At 39.0% G+C, this 22,666-nt stretch overlaps 8 protein-coding genes across 12 annotated transcripts; 5 read left to right on the forward strand and 3 right to left on the reverse strand.

Moving 5' to 3' along the window:
• The first annotated feature begins 46 nt into the window (after nucleotides 1–46).
• stac (C2 and C2B_Munc13-like domain-containing protein staccato) lies at nucleotides 47–8,184 on the forward strand. 3 transcript variants are annotated; one of them, XM_017149753.3, is made up of 15 exons: nucleotides 47–292; nucleotides 1,377–1,656; nucleotides 4,101–4,441; nucleotides 4,499–4,546; nucleotides 4,808–4,967; nucleotides 5,028–5,848; nucleotides 5,921–6,135; nucleotides 6,198–6,475; nucleotides 6,534–6,624; nucleotides 6,684–6,757; nucleotides 6,820–7,185; nucleotides 7,242–7,502; nucleotides 7,561–7,730; nucleotides 7,788–7,969; nucleotides 8,033–8,184. In XM_017149753.3, the coding sequence occupies exons 1-15, from the start codon at nucleotides 240–242 to the stop codon at nucleotides 8,122–8,124; spliced, it is 3,432 nt and encodes a 1,143-aa protein (XP_017005242.2). In that variant the 5' UTR covers nucleotides 47–239; the 3' UTR covers nucleotides 8,125–8,184. The 3 variants fall into 3 exon arrangements, with proteins under 3 accessions (XP_017005242.2, XP_017005241.2, XP_017005243.2); XM_017149752.3 differs by lacking the exon at nucleotides 47–292 and adding an exon at nucleotides 779–960; XM_017149754.3 differs by lacking the exons at nucleotides 47–292; nucleotides 1,377–1,656 and adding an exon at nucleotides 3,182–3,484.
• Nucleotides 8,185–8,255: 71 nt separating this feature from the next.
• Nucleotides 8,256–9,886, reverse strand: veli (L27 and PDZ_signaling domain-containing protein veli). Its single transcript, XM_070217750.1, has 4 exons — nucleotides 9,756–9,886; nucleotides 9,426–9,692; nucleotides 8,719–8,852; nucleotides 8,256–8,654 (listed from the first exon to the last, which is right to left on the reverse strand). The coding sequence occupies exons 1-4, from the start codon at nucleotides 9,790–9,792 to the stop codon at nucleotides 8,505–8,507; spliced, it is 588 nt and encodes a 195-aa protein (XP_070073851.1). The 5' UTR covers nucleotides 9,793–9,886; the 3' UTR covers nucleotides 8,256–8,504.
• A 38-nt stretch (nucleotides 9,887–9,924) lies between these two features.
• On the forward strand, nucleotides 9,925–10,861 carry PQBP1 (poly-glutamine tract binding protein 1). The gene is made up of 2 exons (XM_017149757.3): nucleotides 9,925–10,084; nucleotides 10,143–10,861. Exons 1-2 carry the CDS (start codon nucleotides 10,021–10,023, stop codon nucleotides 10,796–10,798), a joined length of 720 nt encoding a protein of 239 aa, XP_017005246.2. The 5' UTR covers nucleotides 9,925–10,020; the 3' UTR covers nucleotides 10,799–10,861.
• Nucleotides 10,840–14,317, reverse strand: Stt3B (catalytic subunit 3B of the oligosaccharyltransferase complex). Of its 2 annotated transcripts, XM_070217749.1 has the most exons (6): nucleotides 12,838–14,317; nucleotides 12,590–12,780; nucleotides 11,537–12,007; nucleotides 11,278–11,476; nucleotides 11,128–11,217; nucleotides 10,840–11,075 (listed from the first exon to the last, which is right to left on the reverse strand). In XM_070217749.1, exons 1-5 carry the CDS (start codon nucleotides 14,227–14,229, stop codon nucleotides 11,146–11,148), a joined length of 2,325 nt encoding a protein of 774 aa, XP_070073850.1. In that variant the 5' UTR covers nucleotides 14,230–14,317; the 3' UTR covers nucleotides 10,840–11,075; nucleotides 11,128–11,145. The 2 variants fall into 2 exon arrangements, with proteins under 2 accessions (XP_070073850.1, XP_017005244.1); XM_017149755.3 differs by having other exon boundaries at nucleotides 10,840–11,217.
• A 411-nt stretch (nucleotides 14,318–14,728) lies between these two features.
• On the forward strand, nucleotides 14,729–15,760 carry LOC108062945 (zinc finger protein 830). Its single transcript, XM_017149821.3, has 2 exons — nucleotides 14,729–14,887; nucleotides 15,032–15,760. Exons 1-2 carry the CDS (start codon nucleotides 14,802–14,804, stop codon nucleotides 15,714–15,716), a joined length of 771 nt encoding a protein of 256 aa, XP_017005310.2. The 5' UTR covers nucleotides 14,729–14,801; the 3' UTR covers nucleotides 15,717–15,760.
• A 216-nt stretch (nucleotides 15,761–15,976) lies between these two features.
• LOC108062944 (trypsin-1) lies at nucleotides 15,977–17,625 on the forward strand. The gene is made up of 3 exons (XM_017149820.3): nucleotides 15,977–16,554; nucleotides 16,699–17,085; nucleotides 17,144–17,625. Exons 1-3 carry the CDS (start codon nucleotides 16,299–16,301, stop codon nucleotides 17,497–17,499), a joined length of 999 nt encoding a protein of 332 aa, XP_017005309.2. The 5' UTR covers nucleotides 15,977–16,298; the 3' UTR covers nucleotides 17,500–17,625.
• Nucleotides 17,626–17,676: 51 nt separating this feature from the next.
• shams (glucoside xylosyltransferase 1 shams) lies at nucleotides 17,677–19,603 on the reverse strand. 2 transcript variants are annotated; one of them, XM_017149732.3, is made up of 4 exons: nucleotides 19,352–19,381; nucleotides 19,174–19,289; nucleotides 18,480–18,777; nucleotides 17,677–18,420 (listed from the first exon to the last, which is right to left on the reverse strand). In XM_017149732.3, the coding sequence occupies exons 1-4, from the start codon at nucleotides 19,364–19,366 to the stop codon at nucleotides 17,749–17,751; spliced, it is 1,101 nt and encodes a 366-aa protein (XP_017005221.2). In that variant the 5' UTR covers nucleotides 19,367–19,381; the 3' UTR covers nucleotides 17,677–17,748. The 2 variants fall into 2 exon arrangements, with proteins under 2 accessions (XP_017005221.2, XP_070073142.1); XM_070217041.1 differs by having other exon boundaries at nucleotides 17,679–18,420; nucleotides 19,364–19,603.
• A 400-nt stretch (nucleotides 19,604–20,003) lies between these two features.
• On the forward strand, nucleotides 20,004–21,585 carry LOC108062882 (U3 small nucleolar ribonucleoprotein protein IMP4). The gene is made up of 2 exons (XM_017149735.3): nucleotides 20,004–20,253; nucleotides 20,827–21,585. The coding sequence occupies exons 1-2, from the start codon at nucleotides 20,067–20,069 to the stop codon at nucleotides 21,534–21,536; spliced, it is 897 nt and encodes a 298-aa protein (XP_017005224.2). The 5' UTR covers nucleotides 20,004–20,066; the 3' UTR covers nucleotides 21,537–21,585.
• Nucleotides 21,586–22,666: the final 1,081 nt, after the last annotated feature.

Below are 22,666 nucleotides of genomic sequence, written 5' to 3' on the forward strand. Positions count from 1 at the left end.
GGTACTCGGTAGTTTTAATAGTCGGTATTTTTAATACCAAATTCATAAACAAATCTAATCTAATCTTAATTTATTTTACAATCTATAAATAGAAAACTTTAAAGTGTTTAATCACGTATCATGCTTCCTTAATTTAATCGGTTATTATAAAAATGTGTTTTGATTAATGGGTTCTTAATTCCCAATTGGTAATCCCAACTAATGAATACCCACATTTTAACCTTGCAAAGGACTTAATAATGTTGAAGGGCTATTTCCGGCGTTCAGAATTAAGGCTTTTCGACAAGATAAGGTAAGTTGTCTATCCAGTAACTTGTTCGTTGATAGATATTTATTTGGACCCTAAAAAAGGGTGTCTTCAAATGCGTAGTTGACCATGAAAAGGTCTGCAGAGGTAGCTACAACAACCATAACATTTACACCTAGCCCTACCTTTTTCATGCAGGTGTGTGTGTGTGTGGCAATACCACCATTCAGAAACTATTCTCAATGAGTTTTTATTTTAAAAGATTTTATAAATTTAAAGATGCAAGATTCTAAGATCATAAACAAAATAGCCAGATAAAAACCCCAGCGATCACCATGGTAACCAGTGTTCGTATGTATCTCTCTGCTCTTCCCCATTTCCTTACTTTCGCCTAATGTGGGTTTACAAACATACCTAATTATAATTTGTGATAGTGTACGGAAGAGCGTGTGAATACCACTGAGAAAAATCTACGTCGGAGAGCAGCTTTGGCAATGAATCACATCGTTTGTTCGGTGCAAATAAGCCGTTAGTATGTTTCTACACTCCGGTGACACTTGTTGGATTCCGGTTGCCGTGCCTGTGCTCCCTTAAAAATTTAAAAAATATATCAAAAATAGCATCTTCAGAATGGACGAGGAACAAATGTGGAAGGGGTTCTTCTTCAAGTTGCAGGAACTCAAAATGAATCCGCCCACAGAGCATGAACACCAGTAAGTTGGACAAATAAATCGATCCAAAAAATACAGACTCACGCACACCTGTGGCAAAATAAAAACTCATGGATATGTGTGTTTCTTTATATGAACATTTTGGAGAACTGGAACTGTGTCATCGGATAAATTAAAGATTATCAAGTGGAGTAATAATGTGTGCGTGAGACACCGAAAGTGATGTAAGGGAATCCAAGCCACAGATCGATTTTACCGAGTGGGTGGTAATATATGTAAACATGACTCAGATCTAGGGAATTTTTTCAGCTATTTTTCATACAATCCCTGAGCTCAGACAATACTTAATGACTTGTTCTATATCTTAGCTAAAATCCCCTTTTAAACGATAAGCCGTTGCTTATTCATTGTTATAAAAATCTCTAGATATGATTTACTAGTTTAAATTTTTCTTCTAGACTGCAAGATGGAGATGATGGCTTTTTCGAAAAATTTGGATCCCTTTTGCGGCAAAAATCCCAAATTGATGAGGGTGTCCTGAAAAGCTCCCTTGCTCCTTTTGAGGAAAATGGCAGTGCCGAGGCAGAGGAGTCCGACGAAAGTCCCGATGGCACCCTACAATGCAGCCAGGATCCGGAGTGCACCAGCATCGATACCTTTGCCACGGAAAGTACCTTGGCATCGACTTCTGATAATGATATTAGCGCATCCGTTTTGGAATCGGCTCCTGTAATGAATGTAAGTATTCCCTTTAGAAACAGAAAGCTCTGTTCATTGAACACATTTGTAAGTTGTGAGTTCCCCAAGCTATGAATCAGGGTGACAAGGCTACTGAAAGATCAGAACGGATGGTAATAATCAAACAACATTCCCATTAGGTGTATCTATGTAGCTGAGCTTCAGCTAATGTCAATGGAACTTTCTGTCTAAACGAATTTTCATATAGGACTGTGTAGCATTTAAGGTTCAAACCAACTCTTCACTTATCCATTTACTCTTCATTTTATATAAAGACGCTTTTAACTGTTGAATGATTCATTCGATTTTTTGGGAATTTGTAACACTTTCGGTGAGGATTATTTTTAATTTATTTTAGGTCTCTCCTTCATTTTATTACCTTTACCTAATTAACAACAAGGTGAAAGTTTTATGCCAAATAACACATATGTTAATAAAACTCTGAAAGCTTAAAACATTTTAAAAAATCAAAATGATTTAAGAATTTTAGGAATTACTAAGAATTATTTACCGATGACCTAGGTATTGAAAAAAGTAGTAAAAAACCCTGAACTCGATGAAATAGTACAATCGCTTGTGGAACTTCTGTCCTATTAGTTTTCTTTTGGTACCTCAGATTCAACTCACATCTGCAGAAGCTTTTGGTAACCGTCGAGGCTCCCAAACTAGCAACCCACCATGGGTTGTATTGGTGGATATGGGGGCCTTTTAAGCCTGGTCACATTCATTTCACAATTTCCAAACCTGACTACCGAGGAAATTTCGACATAGGTCAGTTTTCTAGCCTGCAGCGGAGCATAACGATCCCAGCGTTTTAATGTCCGTGCAATGTTTTATCTTATACCAACATTTTGCTGTTCGCATGTTTGCCGTCTGGGAAGGTGTAGTTTAATTGAACAGAAAAAATTAAGTCGTGTCCATAGAAACGTTTGAACAATAAACAAATGAACTTGCCAGAGGCCTATGCACCTACCTACCTAACTATATACACCGACTGTATAAACAAACTGAATAATGTATACTGACAACATAAACAAGCACTGAAGAACATGCAAACATACAACGGACTGTGGCGAATTGAGCGAGAGGAAAGCTTAATGTACTTTAGAAAATACACTTTTCATTACCACCTTGAGCTTTTCCTTTTTGAATCCAAAAATAAAACATTTTCTCTTAAGATTGCTTTATTATTACTCACAAACACTTGGGAATCGCCGTGTACATATGCACAAATACAGTAAGCGATCTGAATCGAATTGAGCGCATACACTTTTTATCTCATGGTCAACGTCAAGATATTTCGGATATCGCAAAGATTTTCGAGACCGGACGCTATTGTACTTAGATACAGACTCTTCCCCGAAGCGGTTGGGTCTAGTCGGTGTTCTTAAGTCCATTGGGTTTTCCGTGATTTTTCGGATAATATGTGCGTCTATTTCGAATTGTATATTTGCAAGAAAAGATTTGCCAAAAATTTCGCTTGCACTCAAACCATTTAAATATATTTTGTGGAGTGATTAGATAGTTACAGCAATTAAAAATGAGCTACCTTTCGTTACCACGTGTTCTGAGCAAGTTCGGATCCCAAAATCACAACCCGTCTAACCAAAGTTCGAAAACCAATAGCCTTAACAGATCCAGATCGCGTACCGGATGCGACGATATCAGACTCTCGAGAAAAGCATCCTCAACCCAGTCACTTAATAAGCCATTTGAGCGACGAATGAGCATATTGAATCGAAATGGAAGCATTTCTAGTCGACACTTTCGAGGAGTTCATAAGCATTTACTCGACTCCCATGCCAAGGCGGTTTGCCATTCGATGACCGTAAGTAGAACTTGAAGTTTAGATAACAACAGGTGTTATCAATACCTGTCTTCTATCATATACTGCTAGAAAAAACATCTAAGGGAAACATTTTTGAGTTCTATGTGCCTTGGTAAACAAAAGCGATTGTATAAGTTCATTGATTTAAAATTGTTGTTGAGTCATTCGAGTTAAGTGTATCGAGTATTTCAGTTTTTGGATATATTTATGTACTTGTTTTTTGGCAAAAAAACTGAATAGGAGAATTATGTAGAATCTAGGAATCTAAGGAATTTATTGAATGTTTTACAGAATACCCTTAGGAAGTTCATGGATTGATTTAAGTAAATATTTATGTTTCTGGATAATTTATGGGATTTATTCTAAAATGTAGCCAAGTAAATATGACATCAGCTGTGTCTGGTTTTCTGTTTTCTCTGTGACGCTTTTGTTTATATTTCCGTTTTCTGGAATTTGCCGATATTTTCCTTAGCTTTGACCTTTAGATAAGTGATTTATTTCTATTTTTATTTCAATACAATTAAAATACTCCTCTGAATAGATACGTTATAAATGTCGCATGTGTTTAATTGTGCGCTATTGAGATAGAATTAATTACTTCATGTTTAATTTGCAGGTTACAGATCTGTATGAAGAGATTTTATTTGAAATTTTCAACAACATTGGCTGTGAAAACAACGAAGAGTGCACCAACAGTTTGGTTGAATTTGTGCAGGATGCATTCAAAATTCCGAACGCAACGCATGTGGAAATCTGTGAGGCGGCTAGATTGAAAGAACCACCCAATGTTAGATTAAATGTCGAGATTATCAAGGCCGAAAACTTAATGTCCAAGGATTCAAATGGCCTATCCGATCCGTTTGTGACCCTATACTTAGAGTCGAATGGTTCCCATCGATATAATTCATCTGTAAAACCTGCCACATTAAATCCTATATGGGAGGAGCACTTTTCACTGTAAGTATTGTATTTAAAATTCAATTTTCCTATTTAGTAATTATACTATTTTTCCAGGCCGATTACTGAGAATGCTCGAGACGAAGTGCTTATCGTTGAAGTCTGGTAAGTGTTATTCTGTTTGCTTACGTTCAATAAAACGCACTCAACAAACTTAAGTTATTTAACGCTTCTTGAATTCTGAAATGCACTTATCGCGGATTAATAGGTTTATGGTCTGACTCAAACTTACAACGAGGTATGGTATCTGAAAAAATCATTTGACTAATCGTTATATTTTCTATTTGGTTGCGTAGTTTTGGAAAGTTGTTGTAATAAAAATAATAAAATTTATTAATTGACGAATACAATGTTCTATCTTTTCAGGGACTTTGATGCCGCGGAGACGGTTAAAGAAAAAGTCAACAAAATCCTGGATGTGAAGGGTGTAAAGGGTCTGAGTAAGCTAATGAAAGAAATAGCAGTGACCGCTTCATCCGGAAAACATGACAATGAATTAATTGGGAGAGCTGCAATTACCCTTAAGGTAAGAAAGATGACTCAAAACTAAAAAGATCTTTTTATTTAAACCCCCCAATTTCCCTAGTCTATTCCAGTTTCTGGTCTAACCGTTTGGTATAATCTCGAGAAGGGAAGCAAGGGCCGGAGTCGAGGATCTCTCTTGGTGAATCTCGCTTTGAGTGCGGAAAAGAACAAAAGTGTCGCCGTGCAGGAGCACAAGAATTTACTTAAACTTTTGCTAATGTACGAGTTGGAAACCTCGCAGGTGGCCAACTACTGGTGGAGCGGAAAGTTCAGTCCCAATGCCGAACTTATTCGATCGCAGCACGCTGCCCAAAGTGGATTGACCCCGTTTGACTGCGCCCTTAGCCAGTGGCACGCCTACAGCACCATTCATGAAACACACAAACTCAATTTCACACTCTTCAATTCTATTCTGGATATTGTGGTGCCGGTTATCACCTACATGCAGAATGATTCGGAGGATGTTAAAACATTCTGGGATGGAGTTAGGAGGCTTCTGCCCTCGTGCTTCGCTGTCCTACGGAAATTGAGGTCCAAAAACACCAGTGATAAAAATATAATAAGAGCACTGAATGAAGTGCTGGATATTCTAAAGAAGATTAAGGAACTGGAGGTGCCGGAAAGTGCAGATATTTTCCCCAAATCGGTTTACGGCTGGCTACACACAAACGAAACCGATGAAACGTGCAATATTGACACTGCCATAGTGGATGCCATCAATACCGGGACAAAGGAATGGCTGGAGCACATAGTGGAGGGCAGCAGGCAGTCCAAAAACACAGAAACCGATGATGAAAAGCTGCAGTACATCATTAAACTCATACAAATGGTACGGTCTGACCTACAACGTGCAATGGAATACTTTGATAAAATATTTTACCAGTAAGTTTACAAGTTTAACATCTTATTATAAAATACTTTACTTATAAACACTACTTTCCTTTTCCTTTTCAGCAAAATTCAGATTAACTATTCCGCAATACTATATTTATTCTATGACTCAAAACTTGCTGAAATTTGTAAATCCATTATAATAGAAGTGTGCAATAATATTAAGCGACTGGATGTGCCAGACGATCAATTCTTATATCTACCGAATCTTGAGAATGTAAATATGGGAACAACTTTATTCGAAGTCTACTTAATACTCAAGCGATATGTCCAATTAGGTGAATTAATTGATTTTAAAAATTTATGTTAAGATTCTAATATGTTTTTATTTTGTTTTTAGGAGAATCGCTTTGTTCCGAAAGCCTGGAACTGGCCAACTTTTATCCCTGGTTCGAGAGGGGAGTTACTCATTGGCTGGATATTTCTATCATTAAGGCTTTAAGCCGCATACAGAAGGCAATTGATTTGGATCAGCTGAAAGCTGTGGACGAAACAGTTAAATACAGTTCTTCCGCTGTGGACACTCTTTCAATATTTTACCAAATTAAGATATTTTGGCAACAACTTGACTGGCCAGAAGTCGAGGGTTCCTACATATTTGTGGCCAAAATTGTCAATGTAAGATTGTAAAATCATTATAATCAAGTGTCTTTATGTGATAATTATATTTTTACAGGACCTTTGTCGGTGCTGCATATTTTATGCTCAACAGATGTCTCGCAGAGTCGAAAACATTTTCATTGCCGATGATAATAATAAGAATTTCAGTAAGTTTAAAAGAATGATTAACAAGCATTTCATATTAATTTAATTATTTATTTTACAGCCTTGTCAGAAGAATGGTGCATAGCCATAAACAACATGGATTACATCCGCCAGAGCTTACCTTCATTCATAAAGGTAATAGATTTTATTCACTATAATAGAAAGAAATCATTAAATTAATTGTTTTATTATTTAAGGAACTTAGCATTGATGATATAATTAAGAGATTGGGCGAGTATCGCACGAACTTAGAGGCTGAACGATGTGCTAGTACCATCAAAACTGTAATCGAAAACGCTTTAGACACCGAACGCAATCAGATCGTTGAGCTTATAGAAATTGTAGCCCGAAGAATGGCACCGCCCATTAAACGATATCTGGCGGAAGGTGCTGAGGTCCTCGCCAAGGACTCCAACTCGATGGATCAGTTGATGATGTACTTGGAGGGCTCGTTGACAACGCTTTACGATACTCTCAATGAAGTCAACTTTCAAAGGATATTGGATGGCATTTGGTCTGAGCTTTCAATTATAATGTACGACCTTATTCAATCCAATCTTGACGTAAGTACGCTTTATTCTAAACAAAACATAAATAAAACATCTTTTATTTCCTTTAGAAACGTCGACCACCAGCTTTCTTTCAAAATTTAAACAACACTCTTCAGACAATGATGGATTGCTTCAAAATGGGAAACCTTCAGACTTCGGACATTAAGATTCTGTCTTCAATTCAGAGTAGACTCAGGCTGTATTCACTGGAAACAGCCGATCTAATTCATCAGTATTATTTGGAGCGTCTGGAAAACCAAAAGAACCAAGAGTCATCTCCCTATGGGCAACTTACTGTAACGGCTGAACTAACTGATTCTGGGTTACTGGTAAGAATTAATTATCTTAATACTTACTATTTATTTTAATTTCTGTTTAATTTTATAGTTAACTATTTTAAATGCACGCAACCTAATGCCAATGGATTCGAATGGATCGGTGGATTCCTTTGTTAAAGCTAGCTTCATGCCTACAAGCCGATTCAATGATGTTACAACAGTGAAGACTAACGTGCACAACAAAAGTTGCTTTCCACTTTACGATCAGGAGTTTCGTATGTAAGTAATCGATTTATTAATATTTTTGTGCCAGATATTAATGATACTCTTTAATAGAACCTTGAGTGAGCAACAGCGTAATGAGAAAAACAGTCTAATTGTATTCAGCGTCAAAGATAAAGATCTGTTCGGAATGTCCACCAAGTATTTAGCAGAGAGCTATATCTCATTCGAAGATCTCGAGGTAACGCCACCAGGCGAACAAATTATGATGAACTTATCCAGACCAGAATACACAGGTATATTATCCAACTACAGAACTATGCTATAAAACAAAAAATATGTACATTTCATATTTTCAGATTCCGATTCGCTACGAGCCCTGGAATACAGACAAGGTGATAAACAAGCCAAGGACTTTCTTAAAAAATTGAAAAACCGATCCTTCTCCTAAATTGTAAAAAGTAATACGTTGTAAAGAAAAGCAATAAAAAATGTATTTTTATATTTTCTACGGCGATCGTACTAAAACCCAAGAATAACACTTTTTTAATTGGGGAACTTCAGAAGTTAAAGAAAGAAAACTTAGCTTGAGAATTATTTTCATTTACTTTTATTGGAACAGAAACCAACACGGTATTTTAGGTATAAATACATAACATTCACTTTTTACGATTTAAGAGTTATTTTCGGAGTTCTTGTAATAAATAATAATTAAATGGTATTTGTATTAAAGTATATTATTCGTAGGGGCTTTGTTTTACGCACACGTGAATAACAGTATGGTCTGGTGGCAAAAACTACTATGGCTTAAGTTTTTGGCCTATGTGCTTTTTATTGGCGGCGACGTGTGTTGCGTTGTTTATCGAAACGCATTTCCATTTCTTCAAGAACCTTTGGTGTATAGCGTACTACCAACTTTACAGATCCAACAGCTTGCTTGAGAAGCTCAACGGCCTTTTCGTGATTTTCTCCTTCAACCGACTGAAATAATTACATTTTGTAGAACAAGAATACCTTGCTTAAGGTGTTTAATTTAATGACTTACCACACCGTTGACAGACAGCAGTTGATCACCTCGTTTTAGTCCACCATGCCTGTCGGCAACTCCTCCAGGTATTATACGGGAAATATAGATGGGCGAGTTTTGCTCCTTGCCTCCCATCACATTAAAACCTAAGCCTGAAGGGAAGAAATCATATTTCGGTAATTAAGATTAGGTTCTATAGTAAGTGCGTACATAAGTACTCTTCTATAAAAAGATTGAGTGATGAAAGTATAATGCAATGTATGTAGATATGGACCTTATATGTATTGGAGTGCTAATCAAATATATTAAATGTTCTAGGACATTTAAATTTACCATTCTATGATTAGAAGATTACCATAAATCAAAAATATAACGTTAAAGGAAAATATCATATTTAATATCCACGGTTTTGGGCTCCTATTGAAACAATAAAGAAACTCCTTTGGATATACCTTCATAATACTCTTCCTAGTTCACTGTTATAACTTTATAGTATGGCCAAAAGATCTCCTTAGAGTTTCTAGGATCATAAGATTACCATTACTCAAAAATATGTTAACGGAAAATATCATATTTTATATCTACGGTTTTGGGGTCCTATTGAAACAATAAAGGAACTCCTTTAGATATACGTTCATAATACTCTTCCTAGTTCACCGTTAAAACTTTATAGTATTGCCAAAGGATCCCCTTAGAGTTTCTACGATCACAAGGGCGTGGCTTACCCTCCTCCGTTTTGGGCAGTTCGACGACTCGGGGATGTGCGTGTCCCTCGCTGGCGGCAAAGGCAGCCACGGTCGCCTTGGCGGTGGCAGAGGCCCTGACGTCATGGGATCCTTGAATATCAACGGTCTCGTAGACATGTTCGTACACCTCCCGCACTGACGTCATGAACTCGGAGTTTAGCACCTTCTGCAGGGCAGCCAGTTTTGTTGTGGGGAAATCTCCACTAGCCTGCAGTTTTTCCAAGAGCTCTATCGATCTTTTGACATCTGTAATTTAAGGGATTTATCGGATGTTTCGGCTTTGTATTCACTGTAATTAAAAATTCCTACCTCTCGATAGAGTCAGTGGTTCTGCGTTATCAGCCATATTTTTCTAGTGTAGGATTATATCCAGGGAAAAATAACTTGACCTGAAATATTATTATTCGCTGAAAATAATGTGACCGCAAGGCCTCGCGCAGTAAATACCTCTAGTAAAATATAACGCTCCCAGTACCACTTGGTATTATACGGCATGTTAAGCTTTGGTCCTATTAATTTTCTAGATTTTTTATTTTAACAAAACGTAAACAATACCGGGGATATAAATATTAAAATGAGCCTACCGGCAGCCTTATTGCAGCGCCTTAAGAAGCGAGGACTTGTGACCAAACAATCGGGTAAATAGGAAGCTATGGGAATTAGTATAACATAGGATATAACTAAATTTACCTACAGGAACCACACCGATTTCAGAAGCTATAGAAGAGATTATAGCCGAAAACTACGATGACGATGATAAGAGCGGTCCGTATCCATATAAAGAGGACTCGGCGCCGGAACCCAAGCGACGGAGCACCGAGGAGCAGTTCTGGTCGCACCGCATCAAGGAACGGATCGGCGTGAACGAGTCCTATCACGGATATAAGCTGTGTCCCAACAAGTACAACATCTACCACAAGTGCTCGCTGTACTGCGTGAATAAGTTTAATAGCTCCCCGCTTTCGCACTCGCAACCGAGTCACAAGTATCTCAAGCGCTACAAGAGGCTTTTGAGGAAATATCCCCTGGAGGCGGGTTGGAAGGATGTGTACGACAAGGGCTGCAAGGCCTATTACTTTTATAATTCAACCACTCAGACTGTCTCGTGGCTTCCGCCTTCCCATCCAAAAGCCCGGATTACGAACAGTGCCGCCGTCTTTCGCCGCCAACTGGCCAACTCAAATGATGAGTTCAATTTCGACTCCAGCAACTTGGTCCTTCCCAAATCCTCTGGCCTAAATGAACTCGATGAGGCTGAAAATCCATTCAGTTCCTCGGTTTTCGTACCCCCCAAGAAGCAAAAGTCAAGGGACTTGGATCGAAAACTTCAGCGACGACGACGTAATGATTAGAATTCTCTTCTCATCTCAAAATAAAAATAATTAATACATCCTTTAATAAGGTTTAAAAATGTACACTCTGCTTTATTGAATTGCTAGCTTAAGACAATGAATGGTGGAGCCGCGAAACAGTTTAAATCGAAGGTACCGGGAATTTCATCAAAACAAGCAACTCGATAAAAATTGTGTCACACGAGTCTGGGAAAATATGTTAAATTATTATTTTTGGGGCGGCGATTAGAGCCCTCAACATGAGGATGCGGTGGAAACACTTTCACCAAACTGTGTGCTGCGTGTAAAGTGTTTTAACCAAGTTTACTATATTGGTGAAAGATCAATACCATTAAATATTTTTGGGTTTATTTCAAGGTGCGCTTTCCCTTAACAACAACCGGTCGGTTTCTTATGTAGCCCTTGCGACGCTTCGAGTTCTGAAAAAGTAATAAAATATTATTAAGAGTTAATTTAAAGATTTAATGGGTAGGCAATACCTTTCTGGAGATAAAGTTTGCTGGAGGAATCGTCCTCTCCTTGGTCTTCAGAGACGGTCTGTTGAACTCGTGCGGCTTCTTCACCCTATAGATGCGAACAAGCCAGTGTTCTGTTGTATAGGCCTCTTCCAGATAGGTCAGATCAAAGTCCTTATTTCCGATGACTGCGTTTCGAGTGCGATCATATCCGGAAGGTCCTCTAAAATAAAGTAATTAGTATTAGCTAGAAAATCTACCTGAAATATATTTCTACCCCTACCTGTAGTCCAATTTCAGTTCCCCGAATCGGTAGTAGCTTAATTTGTACATAAGGCAATTAAGTAAAGCCGGAGCACCTTCGGCATCCACCCTGAATTCACCGCGGTCCGTGAAGTAATCGCTTTCCTTGATGTCCTTGGGATGCTCGCCCTCGGCAATGCGCACCATCCAGAGGAACTTGTTGATGTCATCGCCCGAATAGCCGATCACACCGCCAAAGATCACTAGGACGTAGTCCACGTCAAGAGAGGTCATAATTTCGTAAGATTTCTCCTCGGTCGAGGACATTGCCTTGCCCACGAGCGCTATGTGACTATTGTTCCACGTATTGTTGTCCACCAGCGTGGTTCTGTTCGCCATGCCCGCTATCTGGTAGCCGTAATCCCACCACGACATAACGCGGGCATCGTCAGCAGTGTTCTGAGAAAGCCAGTAGTAAGCCTCCCTGAAATCGTCCAAAATGTTGCGGGATCTGAGGGAGAAAAGGTCGGAAAATAGTAGAAGGTGAATCATAAATCAGGGTTCTAAAATTGACACACATGTTAAAAACATGACAAATTGTATTTACAGTGAGTAAAATTGTTCACATGTGTGGCAAATTCAAAAGTGTTAAAATGTGAAAAATAATTGTTAACACAAACAACTCACTTGTGTTTTTAACACGACGTGTTTTTTACACACTGTGCTTTTAACATAAATGAAAATTACATTTTACTGACATTAAAAACCAATATGGGGCATGATATCTTATATGTTAGTTTTAACCATTTCAAAGCATATGTGAATTCTTATCAAACCCGTGAATTTTTTAAATTTTTTAATGTCAAAAACTCATTGTGTTAAAAACACGCTGTGTAAAAAAACTTGTCGTGTTAATAACACGTCGTGTAAATAACACAAATGACATGTGTGTGTTGTTTATGTAGGATACAATTTTTTACACATTAGTGAATAACTTTTTTTGAACTTAACACTTTGACATTTTACATGCTAATAACACAAGTTTTTTACAGTGTGCGTTATTTTCCGAACCCTTTATATCTAGCTTGCTTACCCATCCTGGCTGTTGTGGAAGGCCAGTACAATGGAGGGGCTGGAGTAGGCATTGCTGGTCACCCAGGTGCAGTGGACAGCGAACATCATCAGCAGCATGAGAACGGCCAAAATAACAATACTCTTCAGGTTCGAACTGATGCCAGTGTCCTGCTGGGCATCGTGCTTCGTGCGGTGCTTCAGTTTGCCAGCCTATAAATAAAGGTTTTTCAAAAACATTTCTCAAGATCCCTTACAATATTGACCCACCTTATCGTACAGCGTCTTCTTCTCAATGGAATCCTCGGCCTCATCCACTTCGGTGGCCGTGTTAATGGCCGTGCCCACTCGCTTCGACGAATCCTCTTGCAGGAACACATCCAGCAGTCCCGAAAAGGCCACTCCGGCCAGCATGCACACCACGGGCGTGAGAGTCAGCATCAGACGCACCATCACGCCGGCAAAGTAGACCGCACTGATGGCGTACAGCACCACGAAGACGCGCTCGTCGTTGATCTGCTTGATGCAGTACCACACGCCCACGGGAAAAGCGCAGACGAGGATGTGCAGATCGAAGAAGAACGAGAACCAGGTGGTCGGCTGATGCTCCGACACGGAGGCAATGATGGGAATGTGGATCTTGGCGTATCCCGTATCCCACAGCGAGTAGAAGCGTCCGCTCCAGGGTGCCACAACGCCCAGCATGGTAAGCACCACGACGGCCACAAAGACGCCGACGCCAACCAGCAGTCCGCCGACTATGAAGAGCTTGCGGAACTCGTGACGCGACAGCACCGACTGCAGATGGCGCAAGGTGGCCACGGCCATCAGGAGTACAAAGACGCCCATGGCAGCCATGTGCTCGCTGGTGCGTATCGGCTGGAATCCCACGAAGGGAATCTGCATGGAGAACAGCAATCCCAGGATGTAGAAGGTGCTGTAGCTGGTGAGCAGGCGCGGCGAGTAGCGGCCCATGAGGAGCAGCACGAAGACGTGCAGGGGAATCAGGTTGATGATGAACACGTAGCCACCCCAGGCGGAGACCATGTAGAAGTAGGACAACGCGGCGGCGGCGGACCAGAAGACGGAGCCCGTCTTCACGGAGCGCACCCACAGGAAGTAGGTGAACTGCAGGGCGAAGATGGCGATGCCCTCGTTGTCGTACGAACCCGCAACCGAGCGACTTATGTAGCCCGGCACGATGGCGATGAAGCTGGCGGCAAAGAGGCCGGCGCCCGAGGACCACAGCTCCTTGGTCAGCAGATAGGTGGAGATGGAGGTCAGGCCACTGAAGACCGGCGCCAGGAAGACGCAGATGTCGCGTATGTGGACCGGAATGTTGAGGACGTGCAGCAGCCAGTGGATGCCGCCCGAGGTGATCATCAAACCGGGATAGACGGTGCCGCCGACAATCCTGCCCAGCGGATACCAGGCGCGCTCGTCGAACCAGTTGAGGAAGTTGTACCAGCCATTCTGGACCATATAGGCGGTGGCCCGGTAGTTGAACCACGGATCGAACTCATGGATTATCGACTCGAAGCGGATGACAGCGAAGAGGCGTGAGGAAAATCCGGCCAGCCAGGCTATTAGCAGGATGGCGAAGGTTATCAGGCTGCTGTAGCCAGCCACCTTGCTGTTCAGCATCTTCGGCGTCCGATTCATGTCCCAATTCCAGCCAGTGACGATAAAATTATAGCCGATCCGAAATGCAACGACACATTCTTCGCTTAGACACGTAGTCTAAAAAAATTGCCGGGTAGACTGCCAACTCGGTGGCAGGTTTGTTATCGATGGGGCAATCGATTAAAAGAACGTCTCGATGCGATATATTTAATTTAACTTGTGGGAATTACTTCTATTAATAATTATTTTTAAAGATTTTTGCAGAGCTTATATGACTGGAATTAAAATTGAAAGAACTCGATTGCATCTTTTCATTTTGAGGCATTTTTTAACATTTATAATTTTGGTTTCTAGCTTCACACATTTTTTTTGGTTATGTAAAGAACAATAAATCTTTGTTGTAAAAGTTATTTATCATGTGAGTCAACCTTATATTTAAATTTATGAATTGTTTTATGGCCCATTCCATTTGTTTCCTGAGAATTAATCGTCGCTTTGCTCATCTCTAGGTATGAACCAGTTTACTACAAATAGAACTAGTTCATTAAACTCGTTCCCATCTGATGCCCTAAAAGTCGCCGAATAAAACAAAAATTAAATATAATATCAACATGAATAATGGAAGTAATAAACGCCTCCAAAAGAAACTGAGCGTTTCTAAGAAGCCAGATGTCAAAGTGGATTCACCCCTGGCAAAATATCCTTTTGAAACACACAACACCAAGTTTTATTTACATTTTTAGCCGGTGTTTTGCAAAACATTTGTTTGTTTTGTTAAATAACATTATTATTTCTTTATAAAACAACGTTACATGGTTTCCTTAACTGAACTCGTTTATACGTATGACTCCTCAGGAACCTTGACCTGTATAATTTGCAGGATTCCCATCAAACCCAGCGTGTGGAAGGTGCACATCAACTCGAAGCAACACAAACAGAATGTGGATCAGGCCAAGCAGAATAAGATAGAAAAGCCGGTTACTACTAGAGTTTTCAAGGAACCATCAGTGCCCTCTTCTGTATCTGTTCCTACCATCCCAACATCCACATCTCATCCGGATAAAACTCCACAGACCAGCAGCCAGGAAAAGAATCCTGCCATTATTCCGGAGAAAACCCCTCAACCAAATGCGAGCAACAAGACTGCAACCGAATCTGCTTCCGAAAAACTACCAGAAAAGTTCTTCGACGAGGACAAGACCAGTAAAACCGAAGCAGCCCGTCTGCAGGACGAAGAATGGCAGCGATTCCAGCAGGAGATCAAGAGAGCCGAAACGGTGTCCAGTGTTATTGTGGCCGACGAGCAGGAGGACATCAATCTCAAGCGGCACATCAAGGAAATCGACGAGCAAATCGATAACTGGAAGAGATTCATTAAAATCAACGATCAGAAGACGTTGCTCTTGAATAAAAAGCGAAGAGTTAACCCCAAAGTAGAAGTAGATCCTGAATTGAGTTCAGGAAGCGAGGAAGACGAAAGTATAGATGATTTGTTCGACTGGAGAACGAAAAACTTGCATAGATAGAAAACGTATTGCATTAAAATGTTGCTGTTAAAACACACTCAAAATTGTTTATTTATATATCTTATAAATATGTTAAAAAATCCTAAAAATATCCTCTGATATTCTTTCAGTGAGAGACGACTATTTTTGAATGCTAAAACTCAACCGATCGTTGGTAAATATTTGTATATCAACTGGCAAACCGGTTTCCTTACTTTCTAAAAGTGAAAATGGTCTGGAAACAGCTGACCCACCATGACCATGAGGTGGCCCAAAGAAGAGCTCAGTTAGCCACTCGAATATGTGGCCACACTGTGACTAATTCCCCCGTTTTGTATTAACGTTAAGCGATTCGTACGCTGCATTATGCTCGAACTTAGTACAAATTCAATGTTACATTAATTAGTTACACGCTTTTATTTACTCTTAGGCCGTATTTACAGAAACTTTGTTGATTTTATTTAAGCATTGCAATTGCTAAAGTTTTAGATGTGCCAGTGTTTTGTTGTGTTTAAAGATGCTTTGCAATTGTTAATGTATTGATCGAGTTTCCCCACAAAAACAAAAATATCCCATTGTTACAATGTTAACTTATTCGTGAACATGAATTTAAAGTATATATTCTTATTCTGGATGTTGACGTTGAACTGTTCCGGTCTTATGTGCTTGGAATATTCAAATGGTTTTAATGAGTCCGCAATTAACGCAATCCACACGGGCCAAAGTAAACGAACGAGTAAATTTCTATTTGACACTATTTTTCGCATAAGTTCGGGAGTATCGAATGCTTTTGGACTTTCGGATACCGAAGACGATGTTGAGTATACAGAAAATTCGAGCCTAAAAAATTGTGATTGTGGTAAGCAAAAGTAGAAACTTTTTTTGATACAGTGGCCGACAAAATTCTGCGTACGACCTATATTTTTGCTGTTAATCAAAAGGCCTAATTTGGGCCAGGTATTTGAAATTCATGTGATTAACCTATTTTCTGTTTATCCCAAAGATTGTGGTTTTTCCAATGAAGAGATTCGCATAGTTGGCGGGAAGCCAACTGGAGTTAACCAATACCCTTGGATGGCCAGAATCGTATATGACGGAAAATTCCATTGCGGTGGGTCCTTGCTGACCAAGGATTACGTGCTGTCCGCCGCTCACTGCGTTAAGAAACTGAGAAAATCGAAGATACGAATTATTTTCGGAGACCACGATCAAGAGATTACTTCGGAGTCGCAAGCCATTCAACGGGCTGTTACGGCCGTGATAAAACACAAAAGCTTTGACCCAGATACATACAACAATGATATTGCCCTTTTGAGACTTCGCAAGCCTATTTCGTTTTCTAAAATCATAAAGCCCGTCTGTCTTCCGCGGTTCAACTACGACCCTGCAGGTAATTTCTTAATAGTTTCTATAAAAATAATAAAATAAATTTAAAAATATTTTTGCAGGTCGAATTGGAACCGTTGTCGGCTGGGGACGAACGTCCGAAGGAGGCGAACTGCCCTCCATTGTGAATCAAGTCAAGGTTCCCATTATGTCCATTACGGAGTGCCGCAATCAGAAATACAAAAGTACTCGAATTACCTCATCGATGTTGTGCGCAGGCCGACCATCCATGGACTCTTGCCAGGGCGATAGTGGAGGACCGCTGTTGTTGTCCAATGGAGTTAAGTATTTTATCGTCGGAATCGTTTCCTGGGGCGTCGGTTGCGGCCGCGAAGGATATCCGGGTGTTTACTCGAGAGTGAGCAAGTTCATACCGTGGATTAAATCTAATTTAGAAAATACATGCCTGTGTTCTTAGTCAAAAGTCGTATGGAAATACACGAACATATTTATTGCCTAGATAAGTCCGTTTTAATGCAAAGTGTCTTTGTTATTATAACTACCATGCAATCGAGAATTAAAATAAAATTAATGTTTCATTTTAGATCCTAGAAGAGTTTCAGTTTGATTTTCATCATATACATCTTTATTGCGTATATATAAAAATTGGGAATTCATTAAAACCTATGACTTAAGTATAATTCGATTTTCTAATAATAATCTAGTGCTAAACTACTTCCCTGTACCTGTTACTTATAACTAAATTCGCCACCTTTAATACTTCATTTGATATTTTTCCACAGCTTGAGTCATTGACGGATGGTATACTGAGTGCTGCATGCAAGGGCATTAGGAAATCGGTGTTGGCATTCGAGCCCAGCTGGTAGTTCTCCATAGCCTCGTAAATAGACTTGAAGAGCGGCTGCCTATCTGAGTGGAAGTAGCCGCGATTTCCGTGGATTACTTTGACGCCAGCGTGAGACATGTTGCAAATACTCATGTACATGCAGTGATCTGGACGGTAGTTGTATTCGCATGGCATGATGTACAGCTTATCGGGATGATAGTAAAATAGTATATTGATAATGTCTTGGTCTCCCCAAATGATGCGTAGCTTGTACTCCTTGTGAATGGACACGATATGTTGTTCCCATTTCATTTCCCTCATCCGCGTGAGATTCATTAGCATAACGCCGGAGTTAACACCCAGTCGGCCGTAGAATGGATGTCGTGCGAATCTGTTGTACCATCCGATGTTCTCGTTCTCGTGCTCCGGCGTCAATGCGGACATTTGGGTCTCATTGAACTTTTTGAAGAACCGCCAGATATCGGAGATCGGCGACAGAAACAATATATCCGTGTCGACATACAGCAATGAGTCCACATGCGTTAGCAATGACTAGAAAAATTAAATAATTAAAATAGGGTATTTGTATATTATTTTGTTGTTTCACTTACCGGCAAAAACAAACGTTGAGCTGCACAGGGCTTGAATAGATTCTTCCATTCGACTTCATTGCCACTGGGAAACTTCAATGGCAAAATCTCAAAGTCAAATGTAAATGGTTTAATATCCCGCCAGTCGGTCAACTTTTCTCTGAACTCATCACCCTTTCCGTCCTCCGTAAAGATCACAAATTTAAGATACTCTTCGTCGTAGTTAAAAAGAATGGCCGATTTGATCATAACCAGAGTCTCCTGGACTCTTTGACCGCAGCAGACAACCACGATATAAAGCGGGGTTCTCAAAGCTTGGCTGCGGAATAAAGATGTTTGTTTAGTCGAGATTGAGAAAGTTTAAGTGAATCATCAAAAGGGGATATAACTTCTTTGGTCGGCCTATTCAAATTTGTTAATTATATGATCATATGTAGAGCATATAAAAGTAAAAGTTAAAAAGAAATAAAATGTTTGGATATTTTCAAACAAGAATGGGGTAGTTACTACAGTTATGACTGTTTTTTAAGTACTCAAGATATATTTGCTTTTCCCATAATGCGTTATTGTTTGTCGACTGGGGAAACTATAACAACCGGAATGGCAAAAATAAAAAGGTCATAAAAATCTTTGGTGAAAGCAAAAGTATGTTTGTATTATAAACTGAAAAAAATAAGCTTATCTTAAAAATACCTTTATAAGGACTTATACTTACGCCTCGCTATAGTGGACCACTTTCTTATAATCAGTTACCCAAGAAGGCCGCTGGTGTACGAAATATGAAAGTATCGCTAATGCAATTAGGCAAAGCAGACACATATGAAGATGTTGCTAAAAATGTAACGAAAATTAACATTTGCTCGTATTAAACTTTAAAACTATTTAATACCGACTTTTTTATTTACCATTTTAATGCTTTGCGTAGCCAATGTTTTTGCCGCAAATTGTTTATGTTTTTTATGTCGACTTCCGACGATGCCATAGTTTTCCCCAGCAACGCGAGTATTATGTGCACAACCCGTAAGTTAACTCATTAGAGCAATTGATGTTGCTTTAATCTGGCATTTAATTGCATTAAAAATCATTGTAAAAGCATATTATTTAAACAATATGCAAAAACGCAGTGCACGAGCATTTATAAACAGTCGTAAATATTTTTGTGTTAGTCAAGATAGCGGCAAAGTCAGGCTTGAATTTCAATTGGTTCAAGATGGAACATAAGATTTATTAAGTTAAAAATTAAAAAAGTAAATATAACCATCATTAAAAAACTTAGTTATTTTAATTGCCAATTGTTTAAAAAAATTATATCATTTAAAAAAAATTAATTATGGACGATAAAGTTTGAAAGTTGAAAAAAGTGGTATGCTTAAAATTAGAGGTTACTAAAAACCTTAATACAATTAATAACTACATATCTGAATTGTTATCAAAAAATTAAATTTGAATTTACAGAAAATATAAGGTATAGATTACTTCACCGTGTTTCTTTCCCACGCGTTCCATCAGCAGCTGTCGATAAGTTATCGGCACTGCGCGAGTGGTTTGGGTATTGTTTTCATTTAACTTCCACCGTACACGTGCAGGCCGAAATAAAAACAAATAAAAATGCTGCGAAAACAGGCCAGACAACGTAGGGAATATCTATATAATAAAGCCCTCACCGAGCGCCTGAAGTCCAAGCAGAAGATCCAGGAGACCGTAGTTCAAAGCATCAATGAAAACAAGTCGATTGGCTCCAAAAATGTGAAGAAAAGTCTGACGGCCTACAAGTCGCTGAAATATGCAGATGATGGTAAGAATATTCTATCTTTAGCAGTGAAAGCATGTACGATTAGTGAAATATTAGGGCTATATACAATCCGTGTACTAAGGTTTATAGAGAAATCTGGAAAAACATTAGTAAGAACCATGGAAGCCAAAAACCGGGTACTTCCCTAGCGCTAAAACTGCAAGATCTTTAGAGAACGAGGTATTCGTGACTCTTAATTAGCAAGTTCAGATATTAATGGCCGTTCTGATCTAACAAGCAGTGAATAGTAATTTCATATGCGTGCTTAGGAGGCAAACTCCAATAACTAACAAACATAAAATGTTGGTTTTATTGCTATTATCTACATATATTTACCCTCATACCGCCGAAGTTTAAATATAATTTTGAAAAATACATCATTTAAACTACGTTAACTAAATTCGAGCATTCCTTCTTTAAAGTGCGTTAAAGAGAACATTTAAAGGAGTGACTTTTCCTTTGAGTACTTCTTATTATTTTTATCGGGACTATCTATTTTTATTTGTTCCATCATGGGATATACTCTAAAATCTCTTATTATTTATATTCACTAATATAAAACTGTCTCAACTTCAGGTGTCGACGACCGAACTGTCAATGATGAGTACCACTATGCCGGATGTGAGGATCCCAAAATAATGATGACCACCTCGCACAACCCCTCGTCCAGATTGAAAATGTTTATGAAGGAACTGCGGCTGATTATTCCGAATGCCCAGCAGATGAACAGAGGAAACTACCAGCTGACTACATTAATGCATGCCTGTCGTGCCAATAATGTAACCGATTTCCTAATTATCCATGAGCATCGTGGCATCCCGGACAGCCTTGTGGTCTGTCATCTTCCGTATGGGCCGACTGCCTTCTTCAACATATCCGATGTGGTTATGCGACATGATATTCCCGATATCGGACACATGAGCGAGCAGAAGCCACATTTAATTTTTAATAATTTCAAAACGCCCATTGGCTTGAGGACTGTAAAGATACTCAAACACTTGTTCCCTGTGCCGAAGGAAAACTCCCAAAGGGTAATGTCCTTCCTAAACCACAATGACTCGATTATATTCAGACATCATCAGTACAAATATGTGAACAAGGAACTGGAGCTCAGCGAAGTGGGGCCTAGATTCTCGCTGAAGCTGTACCAAATTAAACTTGGAACGCTGGAGAATATTAAGGCGGCCGATACTGAATGGATTAACCGTCCATATATGAACACTTCGCAGAAAAGGCTTATCTTTTCAAACGACCCAGGAATAATTAATAAGGAAACTGAAGCATAGAATTGTTTTATGGTAATAAATAAGACACCAAATTTAAAAAAAAAATAAATGTGTGGTTTTTTATAATAAAATTTCAATGTTTGTAATATTATGTGGTGTTATACCCTATACTTGAAGAGTAGGCGTAGGTTGTTCGCTGCCAAAAACATATCGTATTTTAGCTGTGCATCTTTGGTTTAAAAAGAAAGAGATATTTTTACTGAAAGTCCTAATCTCTATTTTCCGACCGATAAATTTATCTTCCGGAAAGTAAAGTGGGTTTTGACTCCAAATCACGATAGAAAACCAATCGATCTAACCATGTCTGTTTGAACGTTGAGCTCTCGAAATCTATAAAAGCTTAAAGACTTGAACCAATCATTCAGACTCGGTGCAGGGAAAGTTTCTTACAGACAAGTGCCCACGCCCACCAATCGTTAAAATTCGGTGTGTAAATTTAGGCATATTTATTTTCAAATTAGTTAACAGAGTAACGGGTATCTGATAATCGAGACGATCCTTCTTGATTAGTAATTTTAGGAGAATAACGAGGGTTATCTGAACTTTATAACGAACATAATTAGTTAATAGGAGAATAACGAAGGGTTTTCTGAACTTTATAATGAACATACTTGATTTTACTTTTGTCAGTTCCGGTTAAAAAAAAATATTTCTTTGTTCAGTAAGTGAGTTTTAACGCTTTTCACAAACCCAAATTGTTGCGCTTTGCATTCTGAAATTAATATACAACAATAGGATTTTTTAAGTGTTAAGTAGTCAGGTTTGGAACTAAAAAATGTAAACGAACAAAAAAGATTTCTGTAGTAACCTGCTGTGATTTTATTTCAAAAACAATTAAAAAAGAAAACCGCATAGAAACAGATGGGGATCCAAGGAATGTCTGTATCGAATCGATTGGTGATGATGGTCAACTGCCAAAATTCTATTATCCTCGGAAGCATTGGTTAAACATTAACCTTCTGTGAAGGGTTTATTTGTTTATTTTTTTAAAAAGGTTTGTAGTTATTGAAAGTAAGTTTATTAAAAATTATAATAGTATAAATCGGAAATCCCCATGAAGGTACAAAATTGTTGCATTGTTAGCGGCAGAGACAAACGTTTTCGGGAATCGCATTGGGTCCACATCCGCC

Source organism: Drosophila takahashii, chromosome 3R (assembly GCF_030179915.1).
Source record: "Drosophila takahashii strain IR98-3 E-12201 chromosome 3R, DtakHiC1v2, whole genome shotgun sequence".
Taxonomy (NCBI): Eukaryota; Metazoa; Arthropoda; class Insecta; order Diptera; family Drosophilidae; genus Drosophila; species Drosophila takahashii.

Excerpts from the sequence above, each read along its gene's own strand:
- Stt3B (XM_070217749.1), bottom strand. The coding sequence starts at position 14,229 with ATGAATCGGACGCCGAAGATGCTGAACAGCAAGGTGGCTGGCTACAGC. Across the intron at positions 11,477-11,536 it reads GAACTGAAATTGGACTACAG|AGGACCTTCCGGATATGATC; the intron begins GTAGGGGTAGAA and ends ACTTTATTTTAG. Across the intron at positions 11,218-11,277 it reads CAAACTTTATCTCCAGAAAG|AACTCGAAGCGTCGCAAGGG; the intron begins GTATTGCCTACC and ends TTACTTTTTCAG.
- veli (XM_070217750.1), bottom strand. The coding sequence starts at position 9,792 with ATGGCTGATAACGCAGAACCACTGACTCTATCGAGAG. Across the intron at positions 9,693-9,755 it reads ACCACTGACTCTATCGAGAG|ATGTCAAAAGATCGATAGAG; the intron begins GTAGGAATTTTT and ends CTTAAATTACAG. Across the intron at positions 8,655-8,718 it reads TGCTGTCTGTCAACGGTGTG|TCGGTTGAAGGAGAAAATCA; the intron begins GTAAGTCATTAA and ends TAATTATTTCAG.
- LOC108062944 (XM_017149820.3), top strand. The coding sequence starts at position 16,299 with ATGAATTTAAAGTATATATTCTTATTCTGGATGTTGACGTTGAACTGT. Across the intron at positions 16,555-16,698 it reads CCTAAAAAATTGTGATTGTG|ATTGTGGTTTTTCCAATGAA; the intron begins GTAAGCAAAAGT and ends TTTATCCCAAAG. Across the intron at positions 17,086-17,143 it reads GTTCAACTACGACCCTGCAG|GTCGAATTGGAACCGTTGTC; the intron begins GTAATTTCTTAA and ends ATATTTTTGCAG.
- PQBP1 (XM_017149757.3), top strand. The coding sequence starts at position 10,021 with ATGAGCCTACCGGCAGCCTTATTGCAGCGCCTTAAGAAGCGAGGACTT. Across the intron at positions 10,085-10,142 it reads ACTTGTGACCAAACAATCGG|GAACCACACCGATTTCAGAA; the intron begins GTAAATAGGAAG and ends ATTTACCTACAG.
- LOC108062882 (XM_017149735.3), top strand. The coding sequence starts at position 20,067 with ATGCTGCGAAAACAGGCCAGACAACGTAGGGAATATCTATATAATAAA. Across the intron at positions 20,254-20,826 it reads GCTGAAATATGCAGATGATG|GTGTCGACGACCGAACTGTC; the intron begins GTAAGAATATTC and ends TCTCAACTTCAG.
- LOC108062945 (XM_017149821.3), top strand. The coding sequence starts at position 14,802 with ATGAATAATGGAAGTAATAAACGCCTCCAAAAGAAACTGAGCGTTTCT. Across the intron at positions 14,888-15,031 it reads GTGGATTCACCCCTGGCAAA|GTATGACTCCTCAGGAACCT; the intron begins ATATCCTTTTGA and ends ACTCGTTTATAC.
- shams (XM_017149732.3), bottom strand. Across the intron at positions 18,778-19,173 it reads GTGGTCCACTATAGCGAGGC|CCAAGCTTTGAGAACCCCGC; the intron begins GTAAGTATAAGT and ends TTTATTCCGCAG. Across the intron at positions 18,421-18,479 it reads CTCAACGTTTGTTTTTGCCG|TCATTGCTAACGCATGTGGA; the intron begins GTAAGTGAAACA and ends TAATTTTTCTAG.
- stac (XM_017149752.3), top strand. The coding sequence starts at position 878 with ATGGACGAGGAACAAATGTGGAAGGGGTTCTTCTTCAAGTTGCAGGAA. Across the intron at positions 6,136-6,197 it reads CAAGCGATATGTCCAATTAG|GAGAATCGCTTTGTTCCGAA; the intron begins GTGAATTAATTG and ends TTTTGTTTTTAG. Across the intron at positions 6,625-6,683 it reads TGATAATAATAAGAATTTCA|CCTTGTCAGAAGAATGGTGC; the intron begins GTAAGTTTAAAA and ends TTTATTTTACAG.